Below are 19828 nucleotides of genomic sequence, written 5' to 3'. Positions count from 1 at the left end.
TGCTTTCAATGAATACAGGTACTTCCATGATGTTTTTTTTAAAACTGTCTTTATTTGCATTGCTACTAATCATACTGGGGGCAGTGTAAACAAGAGGAAGCAACGATCTCTTAGCACCATGTTCATAATCTTAAATGCCTTAATTAACTATTCATGGGTTCTAAACCCATGCAAGAGATTTAGAGAAGAAAATAAGTGTCAAATTAATGTATTGCTCTACTTGTACATTTGAAATGCATCAGCATGATATGGTACTTAGGGTTTAATGTACATCATCATAATAATTTACAAATATATTTACATATACTACCATAGCTCCTGGAGTTTCAGTGACTCTGGGAACACAAGGCAGGGAAGGAGCAACTGGTGGGATGAAGAAGTCATGAATGAAGGAATGAAGTTGAGCTCGGGGAGAGTAGGATGGTACTTGGTATGTGATCTTCCTGTCTTTATCTCAACCCATAAGGTTTTTCATCTTGTTTTCTCCCTCTGTCCTGTTGAGAAGGGAAAATGAGAGAGTGGCTGGGTGGGCATCTGGCAGCGAACCATGGTCAACTCACCACAATCTGTTAACGTTTTGGGCCATTGGTTGACATTTTTTTTTTTTGAGACAGTACAAGGTAGTGCAAGAAAGATGCGGGTGAGTTTCTTCCATCTTTTTCTCAATTCCCCAAAGCTTTCCTCACTGCACTTTCTATTCAATTAATAGAATCCTAGAATCATAGATGGGTTTGGGTTGGAAGGAAACTTTAAAGATCATCCAGTTCAACCTCCCTGCCATGGGCAGGGACATCTTCCACTAGACCACAGAATCACAGAATCATTAAGGTTGGAAAAGACCTTGAAGATCATCTAGTCCAACCATTAACCTAGCACTGACAGTTCCCAACTACACCATATCCCTAAGCGCTATGTCAACCCGACTTTTAAACACCTCCAGGGATGGGGACTCCACCACCTCCCTGGGCAGCCCATTCCAACGCCTAACAACCTGTTCTGTAAAGAAATGCTTCCTAATATCCAGTCTAAACCTTCCCTGGTGCAACTTGAGGCCATTACCTCTTGTCCTATTACTTATTACTTGGTTAAAGAGGCTCATCCCCAGCTCTCTGCAACCTCCTTTCAGGTAGTTGTAGAGAGCGATGAGGTCTCCCCTCAGCCTCCTCTTCTCCAGACTAAACAACCCCAGTTCCCTCAGCCGCTCCTCGTACGACATGTGCTCCAGACCCTGCACCAGCTTCGTTGCCCTTCTCTGGACACGCTCGAGTAATTCAATGTCCTTTTTGTAGTGAGGGGCCCAAAACTGAACACAATAATTGAGGTGCGGCCTCACCAGTGCCGAGTACAGGGGTAAGATCACTTCCCTGTCCCTGCTGGCCACACTATTTCTGATACAAGCCAGGATGTCATTGGCCTTCTTGGCCACCTGGGCACACTGCTGGCTCATGTTCAGCCGGCTGTCAATCAACACCCCCAGGTCCCTCTCTGACTGGCCAGGTTGCTCAAAGCCCCATCCAACCTGGTCTTGAACATTTCCAAGGAGGGGGTATCCACAACTTCTCTGCGCAACCTGTTCCAGTGTCTCATCACCCTCACAGTGAAGAATTTCTTCTTTATATCTAGTCTAAACCTACCTGCTTTTAGTTTAAAGCCATTATTCCTTGTCCTATCACTACAGGCCCTGATAAAAACTCTTTGTCCATCTTTCTTATAGTCCCTCTTTAAGTATTGAAAGGGCTGCAATAGTGTCACCCCAGAGCTGCCTTGTCAGGCTCAACAACCCAGGGCTGAACAACTCTCTCAGCCTCTCTCCATAGGAGAGGTGTTCCAGCACTTTGATCATTTTCATGGCCCTCACTTTTGGTACCACAGAGTATTGCCATTTGCCAGCTGAGGGAGAAACATGAGCTGACTGAACTCAGCTCACTCTGGAGCCCATCAGTTCCCTTTCCTAGCTAACCAAACAGATAGCAGACATACTTTGCTCAGTGAAGAGCATTTAGAGTTCAGCTTTCAGATTGAATATGTAAATTCTAGTATTGTCATTTTTTGGCTTAAAAAAAAGGAACAATGAGAAATGAACCAAAAAACTCCATAATGCATATATCTAGTTTAATAAGTATTCAATTATTTTTTCTCTGGGAATAAGGACAGAACACAAAAGGAGTTTAAAAGTCTTGCTTTACAATGCTTTGCAAAAGAGGTCTATAGTAACACAATTTTGTGGTGTTGAAGTGAAATTCTTAATACTGTGTTCTGTTTCATGAATTTGTTTAATTAGTTATTGTTTGCTGAAGAGCTGGAACTATGCCAGGAGCCTGAATCCAGACTCAACCAACATGTGTGTGTGCCTGTAAAGAAACTGGATTGAGCTCAGATCCAGATGTTGAGAGCAGAGCTGAAGTGAATGTGAAGGCTCGGAGGACCAGCTCATAGTGGGTGATAGAAACATGAACCCAGATGCTGTAGACAGAGCAGTGGACTTAATCAGCACTTCTAATTAGTGCCCCTGTGAGCCCCTGATTAGAAACTCAGCACAGCTGGAAGCATTGCAGATGCTTTGAATTCTCCTTCTGGGAACTGTGGAGCATGTTCCAATTTCCAGTTTCCATATTTCTTTATAATGAAGGGTATGAACATACGGGGTACAAGAAATATTTCAGAGAGTGAATTTAGGCATGGCATAGACATAAATTTCCCCTTCATCTTGTTGCAGGTGATAAAGGACAAAATCTGGGCTTCCAAAGCCACAGAGGGGAGGGAGCCAAAAGGAGCTGCACTGTATTGGGACTGGTGTATAATCCTCCATATTTGAACATATGCCTATGCAGCCATCTCCAAAGAACACAGTTTTTCTTTACAGGGCTCCAGCCATAGTTTTTGCTTTCTTGGCATCCGCAGATCTGGCTAAGAAATGTCAAAGGGGATGGGGTGTCAGCACAAGTATGGCAGTGATTTGTACAAGACAAGGAGAGAAACCCATAAACGTCCCCTAATGGAGCTGGAATTTTATTACTTATGGCTTGTCTATTCAGTGGTGATTTAAATGCATCAGTAGCCACTCTTGGTGTAATAAAGACATTATTATAACAATATGAAAGTGCTTAGACCCTCAGTGTAGGGTCCCATCCTCACCTAGCTATTTATGCCTGTTTCCAGTTGTAAATCTATGTGGCTTAAAAACAGCAGCAACCACTCTTCTAACCAGAGCAGTTTTAATTGTGTAACTTCTCAAGCCAGAGATCTGTGCTATACCAAGAATCTTTGCTAGGAGCAAAGCTGTGATTGAAACAGCATCTAAAGTGTTTGAGAATGCTCTATCCTGGGGGTGTACCTGGGAGCACTGTTGATTTTAACTTTGGTTTAGTTAGCATGATTCCCGACACCACTGTAACGTTGTCTGTTGTTTTTTGTTTTGTTTTGTTTTTCTCATAGGTTGGCTGGATTAACTGGATCTCATTCAGAGGGAACTTGACAGATCTATTTTGCTTTCGTTGAACCTCTCTACTGTACATCATAAAGATTTTTCTAGGTCTAGAGGCTGCACAAAAGACAACTGAGCAGCACAAAAATGTGACTCTGACAAGACTCCAAGCTTTCCGACGAGGAATTTTCTACCGATCAGTTTATAATTTAAATGTATAACCGAAGCATGCATAATAGTTAACCTGATAGGGAAAAAAAAGCTTTCTTGTAAATTAGGACTGCCAAAAAAGCAGTCACTTAAAGCTTCAAAATGAGTGCTCCGTTAATCCCAAACAAGTCATGTTATACTCAGCTTCAGGACAACCGCAGCGAAATAAAAAATAATAATGAAAGCATAGTGAATGTGGGGGATACCAATGCCAACCAAATTGTGACAAAAGTTAGAATGACTGAAGCAGATGTTAAGAAACGTGATTTGACAGATGAGAGTGGGAATATGCACTCTGGAGGATCAGAGAAAGTTACTTATCTGAATACCGAGCAGAATAAACTTCTGACCTTTAAAGACTCTCGGACCTGTCACACCGGTGTACAGGAAAGTAAGTTGCCCTCCAGCACAAGCAGGGAAATGGGGAAAGATTGTAGGACCAGTGAAGCTAAAGATATATCAAGGCACATCAGGATTAGTCGAGGACAAAGTCTGTCCAATTTAAAAAGTAGCACAAATGATGCCAACCTGGAGGTTATTTCCAAAGGTGGTGTTGACTTCACCCAGAACTTTTCTAAGGGTAAAATTTCCAGGACTGTGGAGATGGAGAGAATAAAAAGGCTTTCTTTGGGAAGACCAAGTAAATTATCTCCTCAATCTGAAACATTTGCAAAAGACTGCATTGGCCGCGTATCATGTAAACGTCTGCTTTCTGCATCATTGGACTCCATTGACAGGTCACACCATTTGATAGGAAATACAGAGAAATCACAAAAAACATCCACAGATCATTTTCTTGGGATGGTGTTTCATCCACTTGACAATACCTCAGAGGAAAATATTGTATTTTATTCCAAAACATCTACCTCAGGGAACAAGAAAATAAGTAAACCAGAAAATGTACCAAATGTTAACATTGAAAGCACACTCCATACTTCTCATTCTCAACATTCAGCTGTTAAGCCCAATGAGATTGCTAGTAAATCAGAAGCACAATTAGGTCAGGGTGATAAAAGTAAAAAACTGGAGCTAAAGACTGCACCATCTCTACAATCTAAAAATACGTGTCAACAAAAGATTGAGAGAATTATGCTGATAGAGTCCCTGGGATGTCAAAAAGATGAAAATACAGCAATGCAGGAACAGAAAGACTCTGGGGCTGACACATCAAAATTTCAAGCATCCCATTTTCAAGACACCTGTAATAAAGTAGAGGATCCATTGTCAAGACAGGTAGTAACCTATCCTGATGACAAATTGCTAAGCAACAACATCACCATTGGTGGGGAAGGGAGAGGAAGCAATGACAGTGACAACAGGGCAGCTAGCCAGGTTGGTGAGGAATATTCTACTGACAAAGAAGTGGAAACAATATTCCCACTCATCTGCAGTAGTAAATCCAGTGGCAAAGTGACACCTGGAAAAAACGAAAATTTACATGAAGTTGATGCAGGTTGCACTGAAACAGTTGGTGAACAGATTTCCCTTATACATAATATTAATCTACCTGACAGCAAACCTTTGAAAGTTAATGAGAATAAACTGATGCTAGTCAAAGGAAGCACTGAGGATGCTGCTGTGCCTGCTTCTGATCTCTCAGATCAGCATGGAGCACACAGTGCAGAGACAGTGTCAAACCAACAATCTGACAACCACGACAGTGATGCGGAAACCTTGAGCTTTTCACTTCCAAGTAAAAAGACAGCTAACGCACAGAAACATCCTTCAGAGGAAGTACCAGAGAGCTCTAATGTTTCAGCAAAGGCTGATGCCTTTTTATGTGTCCCAACTCCTGTGCGCCCGGTGGCAACGCTGGATGTTAATAGTCAGCCTGTGCTATCAAACAGTAGTTTGAAGGACCTTTATGCACTTCATGTTGACAAACTGTCTCCCTCTTCAGTCCTACCTCCCATTGACAGTACGCAGTTGTTAAACATATCCCCTAAAGTGCCTATCAAGACTGCTTGCAGCAGCGCCATCCCAAAACCTATCCTGGTCCACTCCAAGGGCTCCCTCTCAGATAAGGTGGGTGTTGACAGTGACTGCAGTGAAAAGCTGGAAGAAAGCGTTGAGATAAAACCTGCTATACCCAGGCCCAAACCTGTGAGACCTAAAATCATCACATACATTAGGAGAAACCCTCGTTCAATAGAGCAGCTTGACCCTTCGTTTGCACCGGCAGGGCTGCCCTTCGGTAGCCCTGCGTGTGGCATGCCCATCTCGGCAGAGCAGAAGGCATCCAATGGAGGGGAGACAAAGACCGCCAGCATCCTCTACGACAAATTTAAACCTGACCTCCAGAAGCCAAGACTCTTCAGTTCTGGACTGGTGGTGTCAGGAATTAGGCCCCCCGGCCATCACTTCGGTCCGATGAGCGAAAAGTTTCTGCAGGAGGTAAGGTGGCAGATTTGACAGCCTCTTTTGTATGCCAGGTGGTGATCATTTGCTTACTTGTTGCTGTTAGAAGTTAGTTCTCAACCTCAAACCTCAAATAAGAAAGTAACCCTAAATCAAGGCAATATCTGATCATTAGAAATAAACTTACTTAACCTTTTCTGGCACTGACCCGGTTGCAATGTTTGATCTATGACTGGAAGTTGTCAATGTGTTCCTCCAATGTTTTCCAGCAAACTGGTCACCTGCTAGAAGTATAAATAGGGATGTTCAGAAAAGAAAATACATGCTGTTTGAATTTATTCATAAATGGAATTTTTTTTTTCCCAAAGAATTGCTTTGGGAAATGAATGTAATTTGCCCACAGAGACTTTTCCTCCTTAATGGGAAAGTTGGTAGGTTTTTGCAGACAGAGCACTAGAGGTCTAAACTAATTCCATGTTGTTTAGCTGTACTGAAACCCAGGGACTATCAGAGCTCTTGTTAGATTATATATATCATACAGAAAAAGATTTACTTTTGACTCATTTTAGTGCTGTGTGTTATATTGACCTGCACCTCAAATGAGAAATCTCCTTTCCCTCAAAAGCTTTCCCAAGCAGCGCAAAGGTGATGGAAGTCCCTCTGCACAGTTCTGACTCCTGGTATCTCATTGTGTTTCTTCCTCGATAAGTTGGGCAGGAGTCTTGGTAACCTGAAATCCCTGCTGGGAGGTGAGCACAGTTGAGGAAAGTTGACCTTGCTTGGAAGATAGAGAAAGGACAGGGAAGAGGAAGCTACATTCGGGTCTGTGATGTGCCATTGAGTCTGCTACTTGGGACCTGTGGTAGCTCAACAACCAAGCTTTTTATATAAATACCGAAGTTAACACAAGTGGTTTTAATTTGAACCAGTCTTTTTTTTTTAAAAAAACATTACTATGTGTTTTTGCTGTGTGTCTCGTGGTGTTATTGAGGCTATTTTAATGCCTGCCTCATTTTACATACAGTATTTACCCAAGGAATGGCACTGAAATAACAAATTTGGTGACAGTGCTGACAATCAAAAGCTGGCAAATACCCAAATTAAGATATTGTGTGTGAGTGTGGATTGGCCCTTAGGTCATGTTAACAGGCAACCTGCTGAAGATTGGATTATAGTTTTTCATAGAGCACCATCTCATCCCCGACACAGAAAGGACAGCGCTCACTGCTCTTTCCCCTCTAACTTCAGTTTCCAGCTCTGTCCCTTATATTTTCCATCCAGAGGAAGAATTATTAAAGTCATTGTGAGCTTGTTGATGCCAGCCATTATTAGTATATCTTCACAATTGCCTTGTAAGGTGAGGGAAAATTACTAGGTTATTACCGTTTAATGTATGGCAACGAAAATTAAAGCCAAAGTAACCTAGATTTTGCAGCTGTTTGGCTGTTTATAGGCTGACATGACCCTCTGAAGACTGTAGTGCCCTTACAGTTGGGGTTCAGATAATCAGATGGGATCAGCAGACACATCTGGGAGCAAAGGACTGGTTTCTGTGCACCACTGAGGACTGTTCTTAACATGAGAAGGACTCAGGCTGTGGCAATTCTGCAGCATGACTTGCTCTAGACTAGGGTTAGAAGGAGGACACTTACGGGCTGGAGAAGATCCAAAGCATCTTCCCCCACTTCTCCAAGAAATATGACTTTGGGTAAGTATTTTAACAAGGGAAGATTTGAACCCAAGTAAACTGCTTCTTCAGAGAAGCTGGATTGCCTGGAGGAGAGACTGGGGAGGAAAAGTCAATCAAACTGCTGTTTGTGTTAGGAGTTTGCATTAGCCCAGGAGTCAGGAGCTGATAGCAGAGGGTGGTATTTGCTCTCTTGGGCTGCCACCCTAAAAACAATTGCCTTACTGTCTTGCTAGTTAGAGGAATGCAAAGGGAACTGATTTGGCTCCCATATGGATCAAGAGGAAGGAAAATGATTGATCCATGGAAGTGGACAGATGCTTAAAAGAGCAGCTGTGCACAGTACGGGTTCATGGCAGATGACTGATGTGTAATCCAAAATAAACCAATTAGGATGGATTGAGATAGATCAAAATCACCCTGGTGAAGGAACAGTGTGGAAGACTCAAATTCTGGAGACAAGGAGACACTGGGGCAGGATGGCTACTGTCTTTGTGAGAGGAAAAAATCCCAGATTGCCCTGTTTCATACATCCACTTTGAGCTTTGGAGAGCTTTGATTACATAGATATGATAGGGAGTGTTAATAGCTGCTATCAATCAGACATGTAATCTCTAAGCACCCTTCAGATAGCTAAATGGTAGGAACAATTAAATACCCCTCTGGGTGCCATGAGCTAGAAAAAATAGGAAGGTGCTCTCTCGGACAGGAGACTCCAAGGCAAGGCCTGGAGAGCTCTTTGAGTAAGAGTCGAGGGCTAGCTCCGTGCAGTGGAGAGCCTGCAGGGCTCCTTGAACTGCCTGTGCTAAAGCCCATGTAGGGCAGCTCAGACAAATATCCCAGCTCAGGCGTGAATGCAGCCCAGCTGTGCTTAGGGACTGGATCCATAAGGGAACTGAATTAAGGTTAAATGGGCAGTCTTGCCTGTGGCATTGGCAGCTCCTTGAGTGCTTTTCTTTGGAACCTCAGCATGGTGTGGAGGTAGATCTTTCATGCCTGTCTTCGTACAAAAAAAAAGGTAGAAAACCCCTCAAAGTGAAATGCTTAAAATACCAGTCATTGTCCAGGGCAGATTGGTTCTGTCCACATGCTTCATCACAACGTGGGGTCCCCATCCCAGTGTGGACCTCAGCCTCTTCTAGTGAGAGCCAGTAGGATTTTGTGGCCAGTTTGTGTTCCCAGTTACCTCTGTGTGAGTAACAGAGCAAACCACGGGACCCAAAGGCTGTAGCCATGCTAGTGAACTGAACAGTGGGAGGGCACAGCCTCCAAGGCTCATGCAATGTTGACCATACTGTGGGACTGGGAGCGTGCTCCCAAGCTCAGTGTCCACCTCTGCCAGCATGTGCTCACCCAGAGGCTGTTCCCAAGGACCAGCCTAGATGAGACCAGCCTGGTGTATAGGGTGAGAGTTTACCTGTATGGATATGGTCTATGCCTTGTGAGAGAGCGGTCCTTGGCTCACTTCACTACTTTATGGCTGCCAAGAGCGCTGGTTCTGGTGGGGGTCTGTGGTCTGTAAGGAGGTCAGTGGATCACCAGCTCTCCTGTCTGCCTCCCCAAGGTTGCACCTACCCCATTCAACCACCTCCTTGGGCCTGTTCCCCAGCACAGACATCTTTTTGCTTGGAAAACATGGGCTAAAGCCTATTGAAATGAAAGACCTGTAGGGGAAAAAAGGGTACAGGGGAGGTGCTTTATACATAGTCAAACCAGCAGTTTTCCCCTGTAATGTCATTATCTTAACTGTCTGAACCGAGGTTGCCAACTCTTTTCCCAAATAGCTGCCCAAAGCAGGCACTTGACAAGAAGATTCTTGCTTGAGGCATTAATGTTTGACAGTGCTATAAAGTAACACGAAGGAAAGTGTTGGGCATCCTTACCTGCTGGCCGTGCTGCCAGCTCTGCTCGGGATTACTCAGGCTCTGGAAATTCCTGTATGCTCTGAGTATTTACTGCAGACTTTCCAACTGTTTCTAACAAATTCATTAAATGGGGTAGGTGGGGAATGAGCAGAGCGCCACACAAAATAAAACTCTGAGATGAGCCTCTTTTTAATTGTCAGGCTAAGACAGATCTTTTCTTTGTACAAAAATCTAGTACAGAATACTAACAGATCTCATATTAATCCATGTCTTTCTGAAGAGCTTTAAAATGGCCTTATAATCAATAATTGCATACAATTCTATTGAGACCAGTTGAATTTTACACTTCATGGATTCACTGTTGACTAGAAAAAAAAAAATGTGTCTTCATAGCAAGTTTAAGTCCCCCAAAACTGTGCTCTTCAAAAAAACCATCTATTTGGGTAAACTACAGTTGGACGTGATGATATTAAGGGTCTTTTCCAACCTAAATGATTCGATTCTAAATTTCCAACCTAAATGATTCTATTCTAAATCATTCTCACTCCTCTCACCTTGAGAAGATGTTTTACGCTTGTGATTGATTGGTTTTGTGTGCATGTTTGTTGCCCTTCTGTGTTACTCAGAGCATACTGTCAATAAGAAAAAAAAATGAGGTGACTGAAGGTTTGGCTAAGCTGACCCAGTTTATACAAAATGCATGGTTTCTATATTTAAAGCTTTTCTCCGTTCCTTATACTGAAGTACTTGGCATTGGTATGTTCACTGCCAGTTAAATATGAAATAATAGGAAGTATATAGTAGAATCTGATGGAAATAAATTCATCAGCGAGAGAAAAGATTATCCAGAAAAACAATCCAGAAGTTCAAAATAAGAAGCTAAACACCTCCTGTAGTCCAAGTCTAGAGAATCATCTATACAGTAAAAAAATGCATCTTAACTTGTAAAAATAGGTCATAGGAGTATAATAAAAAAAGAAAATGGGAAGATCTAATGGCAGGAAATAGGACTGCAAACAAAGGAAAAAATACAGAGCAAAAATATAATGATCAGTGTTTGTTGCATCTGCTCTCCTAGTTCCTGTGCAAAGGCCTCAGAAATTCTGTATTTAATAGTTTAAGGCCAATCTTGCCTCTTTTAGAATATTAAAGATTTGCTAAATTAGGATTAAAGCTCTTGAAGCAACTAGGATCAAAGCTTTTATAGCCAATGTTGAAGTGCGTATTCTAAATGCTTATGATTGCTAAACAGAAATTGATTTGGCATATTATGTGCATTATAACTTACAGCAGAGTTAATTAATTGGCAGTTACATTTCTTCCTAGGTAGCCTATGGCACTTTTTGATTAATTTTAAAACAAATTTAGTTCAGATTTCCTATTTCCTAAACTGTTTTTTTTCCCCCTGTGGCCTAAATGGAACGCACTGAAAAAATCTCCATGGGTCCTTTCTACATCGTGATGATTTTGCATTATATATAAGAAAATGGTAAAGAAACTGGACTCTACCTAGAAGAGCAAACGGTTCTTCGCAAATGAGAGATGAAAACTACTGACATTGCTCTGCGTCCTTGTCCCAAGTCATGAAGTAGCACAGCAAGTTGGGAGTCAAAGCCCAGCTTGAGTGTAGCAAGATGTAAGGGCTGAATTGGGGAACCAGGTCATTGCCCTACTGCAGGTTCCCCGCTAACAGCCAGTTTGCTGAAAATGCTTCCAGCCTGGGATTTACTGTGCTGTCCTCGCAATATATGTCCATTAAAATACTGAGAGATTTGTCACTGATTTTAGCAAAGCAGCATCTATTTGTGATAAACAATAAATGTTTCACATTTGTAAATTTGCTTTTTTTCTCCAATTCAAATGTGCAGCTGGGTTCTATAGTTCTGATTTGGAATATTCAACAACACCCCGAAAATGTAACTTACAGAAACGTGTCCACCTCCACAACCAGGTCTCTTTTCAGGAACCTCAGGGGCACAGATTACAATGAACATTTTGCAGTAAGAACATGTAGAGTTTTTTTTTTCTCATACAGATGATTTGAAAATATCGTTTCTCTGATGAAATGAACTTAAATACCTTCAGCTTTATTTTTAACTAAGTTAAAACTGACTTCCCCCAAGATTGTATCTCAGTAAGAATATTTTAATTCTAATAAATAATCCACCCTCTTGGTGCATCTACTTCTGTAAATTGTATCACCTTTCAGGACTTAACAGTAACTTCATTTTCACTAATTGAAGATTTTCCATTTGTCTATATTCTTTTGGGGGAGAGATCAATTCTTTATTTGGGTTTAGCTGTGTGTTGGGACTGTAATGTGCATATTTTTGGAGAGCAATTCATATAGTAAGACCATCACTTTTTGAAAGTGATGATCAATCTGCAGTGCTCTGAAGCCCATATTCACAACAAGGGAAAATTAGCCTTTATAAGCCATTTAGAGCTCCATATTTTCTGAATTTACTGATTTATTGCATAATGTCATGTTAATGATTTTTCTGTAGGTTGGGGAAAGGCCTGCAAAAGATGAATTTTGCCCTCCACCATATACTCACTACGAGGTCCCACCAAGTTTTTATCGATCTGCCATGATACTCAAGCCACAGTTAGGACTGGGTGCAGTGTCCAGGTTACCATCTGCGAAGAGCAGGATTCTTATTGCAAGTCAAAGATCCTCAGGTAGCTGTCTTCATCAGCAAGGAGAAATAACGAGTGCTCCCAACCTCTATCATCCTGATGCTTCAGGTAAAGTATTTCTTTCCTTTCCTTTAACTGTAGTCACCAATAAGGGGTTTTTTTTCAGACAGAAATATCACAAAATGAGCAACATCTTGACCTGATGCTACAAAACTCCAACAGCACTCTTTGAGGTGTGACTTTTTATCCTGCAACAAGCCTTACTAGGGAGTCTGGGACTTGTACAAAGGTTGTCTAACAGGTCATTGCCAAAGAAGGAGAACCAATTTCAGTAATAATTCTATTTGTGTTCTTTTTTATCTTCCTCCTCCTTGTAAATGCCTGAAAAATCTTTGCTTTTGTCCTGCAGAAGATAATGGGACATTTTCTTCCATCATGAAGACCCTGTCATTCAGTCTGATTATGACGTTCCCCACCATGTTGTGCTCTGAAAACCCAGGCAGTGTTCAGATGTGCCAGCAGAGATCTTGATTCTCTGAAGCCCTGGTACCCACCTGTTTGGAGACAACATTTCTAATACCTTTTTCTTCCCAGCTACTACCCAGCTCAGCATGACCCTGGGCAGAATTACAGGGGAGGGAAAAGCAAGAAAAGAGTCGGGAGGAGAAGTGTACAGTGCCTTGAGACAGAGATAATAATTACCTCTACAGGACATTCCTTGGTAGCCTGGAAAAGCTTAGAGGTTTTAACAACATACACTTAAACAGCAGCAAGTTCAGAGACAACTGAAAATCAGCCATTGCCAGAGTGAAGCATAGCAGCTGTTTAACAGCCTACAAAACTGCAGAGATTTTTAAAAGTAGTCATAAAGGATAAACTTAAGTAATGACTTGGGGTCATATGGTCCCTCCTCTTGCCCCAGGATGGGATTACTTCTGATAAATGTTTATTTAACCTGTTAATGAAACATTATTTATAAAAACCTTCAATATGAGATCTTGTATCCTCTGAAAGCAGGCTGCTCCAATGCATTACCTGCTTTCAATTAAAAGTTTTCCCTAGTGTTTTGCCTAATCCTCTTTTTTGCAATTTACTTCCTCTTTTATCTGGAGTGGACGTGGGGTGTTCTCCTCTTTGCAGGTATTTGAAAACTATTACTCTCTCTCCCTGGTGTCCATTTCTCCGTACTAAGCTGCAGAAGAAATTTAGAGAATATTAGAATGGAAATGGGCCAGAGTGTCTTGACTTACCTTGAGAGGACAGTATCAGTCAGTAATATAGGTTGCCAGGATTTGAAGTTTATCAGAAAATCAAGGTTCTCTGTAACACAGTGCCTCTTGCCACTATCCTTTACTATCTGATCCTGCCTCTGGAGTTTATCTACGTTGATGCCATTAGCAGAAGCTAACCAAGCTTAGCTGTATATGTGAATTCTGAGACACTCCAAGATTGCACGCTGGATAGTAAATACCAATTCAGCCCTGTGAGTTGAGTTCAGTCAGCATTGAACAGGGGAATACAGGTGCAGAGAGAAATTGGATCATATTTTCCACTTAAATGAAACTGTAAGAGGCTGCAAGTTCAGGATATGAGTAGGGCAAGCTGTTTCATAACAGGAACCAGTTTGGGAGATAGATGTGAGAGGAATATGCAAACAGGACCTATTAACAAATACACTGACTTTTCTGATCCTCAGAAATGAAGGTTGCCTTGATTTTTGTTCATCCATCATCCATCCATCATCCATATCATCCTGCATCATTGATGGCTGCAGACATGAGTTTTCCTTAGCCATTTTTAATCCATGTAGCAACTTGTCTTGTATGTATTTATTTACTGTCTTCCTATAATATGTGACATTCTAAAATCTAAACAGTATCAGCCTATCAGTCCTATTTATTGTCTGTAATACTGCCTTTAAAAATGCCACTGCATGAGAAGTATGCATGAGGAAATTGCACTAGCTGTTAGTGCAATTCCTGTTTCACTAAAGTATTTCATAAAGTTTTCCTATTTCTCAAAAGTTGGGGTTTTTTGCTCTTATCACGGATTATTTCTTGGACCTTGTCTGCTTTGGAGGTCAAATTTAATTCATAGCTCTCCATAATTTCATTCCTACAACTGTTATTTTGTTTGTTTCTCTCTAGTCCATTGATACCTTGCTGTTTCAGAGATAACTCATGGTAGTCCAATAATCTGTCTGCCATCTCTTTCAGGATCCCAAAGTGTGTCTCATCTGGTCTTTGGGCTCTGACTGGTTTTATTGATTTTAAATTACCCAAGACTTGTTCTGGAGAGGTTGCTAATGTCTCTAGTTTTTCACTGTCCACCCCAGGACACATTTTTTTCACTTCTGGCATCTCACCTTCCATTTTCCTTGCGAGGTGAAGAATGTGTTTAATTTTTCTGCAACATCTTATTCTGTTGCAAAGTACTTCTCACTGCTCTCTGTTGATTCAATGTCTTCCCTTATTGATCTTTCATGTATTTCTGATATCTTATGCTCGTTACTTTACAGTCTTTTATTTTTGGTATTTTATTTCCCAATTATACATTCAAGATTGGCTTATAATCACCTTTTCCTTGTTTAAAGCCTTTTTCTTTGTATACCTCAATTGACAATCTTCCTCTCAGCAACGTATAACTTCATAGGTCAGCATACCAGTCTTTCTGTCCTTAATAATTCCTTTTAAGAAGAATGAATTGCTTATGAAAGAGGCTGAAGTTCAGAAGACAGAAGAAGGCTGGCATAGGAATGGAAAGGCAGCAGAGAACTGGTTCCTGTGGCTGTGTCCACACCAGTGCACAAACACAGACCAGAGATGGGTCCCTGGTTGCCATGGAGAGGCTGGATGGGATAGCAACCTCTGGCATGCCAGAGCTGGTGTGGGGCTGACCAGAGGGGCTCAGAGTAGGGCCAGGCACTGTCTAGCCAATTGTTTTAAGGTACCCAACACCATTTTCAACCACTTTCCCTTAATTTAACAGTTAGTAGTGGTATTAAACTTTAATCTGCATTACTGGTTTTGATGCAATATTTGAGAAACACAATTAAACGTGGCTTCAATAGAGAAGTATTTACAAATATAGGCAAACATAATGAATGCATGAACAAGTGGTCAGCATACTGGAAGTGGAGCCAGTAAGACCCTTGCTCATGAGTGTTGTAGGATGTGAGAGCTTGGCTGACTGCAGCAAAAGCAGCTGGGGACTAAGAGGTATTTTGCTCTCCAGGATACCAGTCCTGCCTTCAAGACTGCTAATCAGGATCTCTTGCAGCTCGATCCTGAGCTTTTAATACAGTTTCTAATCCTAGTGATTTCAGTCCTGCCCTGGGGTAATGGAAGCAGAAGGTACCATGGAGGCTCTTAAACTGAAATCACCATGGCACAGTATCGACGACAGAAGCAGTGCCTCATAATGAGGATTTTATTCCCCTTTGCCATGCGATTCGTAATGTAGCAATCTGTTTAAGAAGCACTGATAAGATGAGTGGTTTGGCCCATATATAATACTAATACTCATAAAACTGTCTCTAAAGTAATTGATAATTAAATCCCTGGACTGCTGTGATGGACTGCAAGTACTACAAGTACATTAAGGGTTTCGTTAGCTTTAAGACATGCCAAGTAGAAAGTAAAATAATAATGATTGATCCCACAAGTGTGATCTCCAAGTGTGATGCCTAAAATGTGATTGGAGCGGTGATCCTTCTTTGTCTGCAGGACACGTGTGTTGGCATGGTCTGCGAGTTCCTTATTAAGTAGTGCTGCTCCTTAGGTGATGCTTTGCCTTGAATGGGTCGGGCAAGCAGCCTGACTGTAAGAAAAAGCAATCTGCACTGTAGGTAAGATAGAAAGTCATTGAATCATGATGTATTTAAAGGTGCAATAGTGTCTCCGAAAGCTTAACATTTGTTTATTTTATGTAAATTTACTCTGCTCTTTCTATGGGAAATTTATAATTCAAAACAAGCATTGAAGTATACTGTGTCTAAAAGATATAAATTATGAATATGTTTTCCACTTCTTGGATCAAGCATGTTAGGATTTGCATTAATTAGCTGATTATTCTGATGGGATTAATGTCTGATTTTGAAAAGTATAACAGAGATCTCATCATTAGAACTTAATTTAATTCTACTTATTAACATCACTTAATTCTACATTTTTCAGTAGTATTTATGGTATTTTTTTCTCAAAGAGTTAATTAAATGTTGTTTCCTTATCACCTGTGTATTAAATTTGCCAGTCCAGAGGGTCTAGCAGTTCCTCTCATTTCTACAATTTATATATATATCAGGACAGCAAAGTTTCTCATTGCTCAGACACACACAGGTATATGCATTTATTTGTGTCTTTGTGTATGTATAATGCATTTCATCTTGAATGCTACAATATGTCTACAGCTTTCTCCTGGTAGAAAAGCTTTGCTTTCATGTTTATGCTCAGGAATACCTAATACTTGAACGAGGAAATGAGATTTGATGATAGAAAAGGGGTTTTGAGGTTACATCCTGAAATGTTGCATTACTGCTACTCCAGCTGTATGCTTATTTTATAGGTTTGCAGTCTGAGGTACTTGGATTTGAGCTGGCAAACTTCTTAATTGTTTAAGGAAAGAGGTGACGGGGAGAATTCAGAGAGGAAAATGTTCTCTGTCCTTCACTAATCTGCAGTGCTTTCAGTTGGCACTCTGCTTTCTTTGGGAGAGCAATCCTATTGTACTTCATAAAGAAAAATTAAGTGCTTCAAAGGGAGACACACACTTCTTCATCAGAGTTTTGCTAAGGACATTTTCACCATGCTTTAGACTTAGCTGTATGCCACCTCTCTGCTCCCAACAATTATTGTGTCTTCAAAGAACCAAAATGCATCTTATGAGAAGGGTTGTCTATATGGTTGTTGTACCAAATCGTCAGTCATAAGAATGGTATCAGTAACAATCTGGGTGCAACAGGGGACAAATGTTTTGTACTCTACCTCCTCCCTGGCCAAAGCCAAGCATTGTCGCTGTCTGGGCACCTGCAGCACTTCTGAGCAGCCGATGAGCAGCAGCTGGGCAGATGAGATGTGGCTCCGGTTCACAGAGAAGTGTTCTTGTTGCTCTGTGGCTTTCAGTGGAAAATGCAGTGAGTGCGGCTCAGGCACTGACAGTTCCTGCACTGGAAGTTTCTGTGGGATGCTGCTGCTTTGCACATCAGCTACAATTCGAACTTAGACATTTGCAGTTTGAATGAAGCATGAGCTGACAAATTCTTGGGGTGGTGAGAATGTGCTAACCAGCCTTGGGAAGGCACAGAGCAGCTTTTGGGTCTTTTAACTCTGAATCATGAGGAAATTATCATTTCCTACTGCATGACAGTGGACTGATGATCAGAAAGTATATTGATGATCAGTAGTGACAACTGTTTTGCCTTTGGAACTGAACTGTCCCAGACTTGACATTATTTGGATAAGAGACCATCAGGGGAGCTGGGTACAACCTACTCACTGCTGTTTAGGTGTAAACCATTGAAACCTCTGTTTTAAAGCCCCTTTTGTCAGTTCTTGTTCAGAGAGAAATCATTATGTGTATAACAGGGAAACTGCAAAAGTAGTGGCAACAGAATAGGCTTCTTGCTTGCAAAATGTATTTTTAATCTGCAAAGATATCAATGATTGGGTTAACTCTGAGGTGGGTTAACTCTGCTTGTATTATCTCTGACTAATTCAGTGACCTTGCAGGTAACTTCTTTGCCCCAGATTTCCCAATATGAAATAAGAATAATGATGTTCACAGCATCTTTCTGACAGAAAATGACACCTAATGATTAAAGTTTTAATGGAAATGCTTCACAAAAGAAAAAAAAAAACCCCACAACCAAAAACCCCGCCACATGAAAACAAAGTCTTGCCAAGGATCCCTGAATCACAAGCAGAGTTGAAGTCTTGAACCACTACTCTTTTTCATAAGAACATATCTGTGTAACTTCTTTCTTCATTTTTTCATTCATTTCAGCTAAAACCTATTTCAGATTTCACAGAGAAGTGACATGCAAGTTGCTTATACATGTGCATGGAGATGCAATTCATGTGCAGTGGGGATGCATAAATCTGGCTCAGACTTTTCTTAAGGCTCTCCAGGCACATCTGGTTTGTGTCAATCAGTCGCTATCTCAAAATGTTTTCATGTTTCTAGATGGGAACAGCTTGAAGTGTCATAGAAAATCGCTTGTGTGCCATACAGACAACAATACTTAATTCTATAATTAGCTTCAGGCAGTGAGACAGCTGGAAAGATTTTTTTGCCAATTTTTTAAGCTTATTTTGGCAGTTTTTTATTAAAATGAAAGCTGCTCTTAAAATAACTTTTGTTTTGAACTCCCAGACCTTGTTTGCAGGAGTGCTTCTATACTTCTAAGAAACAGAAATAAAGAAAAAACATCCATAGTAAAACTTGATGTTTGAACAGAAAATATGTACAGTAGGCTGATGTGTCATGTATTTTAATGAGAAAGAAGACACAAAATGACTTAGCTTTAAGGGTTTGAATGCATCCCTAATGAGGATAATGTCCTGCCCCCAGGTCCTCGTGGTACAGAAGAGCTGGATTACAAAGAAGAGAAGTGAAAAATAATTTAAGGATGATGATGAGTTCAAGATACAAAATGTAGTTCAGGGGGAATTTGAAGTGAAGTTATAAACTGAAACACACATGGAAGCGTGAGAAAAAACGCTGACTCCTCTGCCCAGGTTTGGGAGAAAGATTTTGAAGAAAAGGTGGAGATGGCTGGGAAATTTGTCACCAAAACCCTCCTGGTTTTAAGGAAATTCTTCTTCAGTGACACCCATGGTGCTCGGTGTGCCGTGGACTGCAGGTGCTTGGTCGCATAGTGGTGCAGAGAACGGACGGCCTGGGGCCTCAGTGTGGGCATCCCTGCAGTTGATCTGGGGATATGGGAGCGCCAGCTGAACCTCACCATCCTAGGGCAAGTGCATTTCAAATGCGTTTTAAATAATCCCATTTCTAACAATTTCCACTCCCTGCCCCAGTGGAATTTCCCCTATTCTGCTGCAGGAAATCTGTGATTTTTATAGATTTTTGCTATAAAATGAAAGATTTCTTGCTCCACCTCAATTTTCAGACATTCTTAGGAAAAAGGAGTCTCAACTCTCAGCTTACGCAGTGCAGGCCTGTTGGTGCATTTTTCAGAAAACTGTAAAACCCACAAGAGACAGTCCCATACCTTCTCCCTACTGCCACTGATCTGGGCAGGTTCCTTGCTCCTGCAGCTGCTTGCCACAGGTACTCACCTCTGCTTCAAATCTGGAGGCTAACTGGGCTTGGTCCTGTCACTGATGCAACACAGGGAGTATTTTGCACACTGTGGCTGAGTTGTGTGCCTTTTATCACACGCAGTTGCCCTTGTATAATTAGTCCTTTAGGTAGCTGGCAAAGCTGATGTTTGGCCATGCCCAGCCAGTAGCAAGTGTATGAGTGTGCAGGCAGCTGAGTAAGCAAGGTGGTCTGACCAATCCACAATACTGCTGAAGTGTTTGTATCAGCATTGGTGGGGGCATGAGGCGTCTGACTGTGGAAGGGAAAGAGCGCAGGATCATCCTTCCATGGTAAAAGTGCAGCCTTACACTGGCATAAGCCAAT

General features: G+C 41.4%; 1 protein-coding gene across 4 annotated transcripts in view; it reads left to right on the top strand.

The window, feature by feature from the left end:
* The window catches only part of MTUS2 (microtubule associated scaffold protein 2), a 317585-nt gene that overhangs the window by 109576 nt on the left and 188181 nt on the right, over positions 1-19828 (top strand). For all 4 annotated transcript variants that reach the window (XM_074815895.1, XM_074815897.1, XM_074815894.1 and 1 more), the window contains 2 exons: positions 3436-6028; positions 12052-12292. In XM_074815895.1, the coding sequence (XP_074671996.1) occupies positions 3737-6028; positions 12052-12292 (2533 nt within the window). In that variant the 5' untranslated portion in view covers positions 3436-3736. The remainder of the gene's footprint in view (positions 1-3435; positions 6029-12051; positions 12293-19828) is intronic.

The sequence above is a fragment of the Strix aluco genome, chromosome 2 (genome assembly GCF_031877795.1).
Source record: "Strix aluco isolate bStrAlu1 chromosome 2, bStrAlu1.hap1, whole genome shotgun sequence".
NCBI lineage: Eukaryota > Metazoa > Chordata > Aves > Strigiformes > Strigidae > Strix > Strix aluco.
The sequence above is the reverse complement of the archived record's forward strand: the minus strand, read 5'-3'. Positions and strand labels throughout refer to the sequence as shown.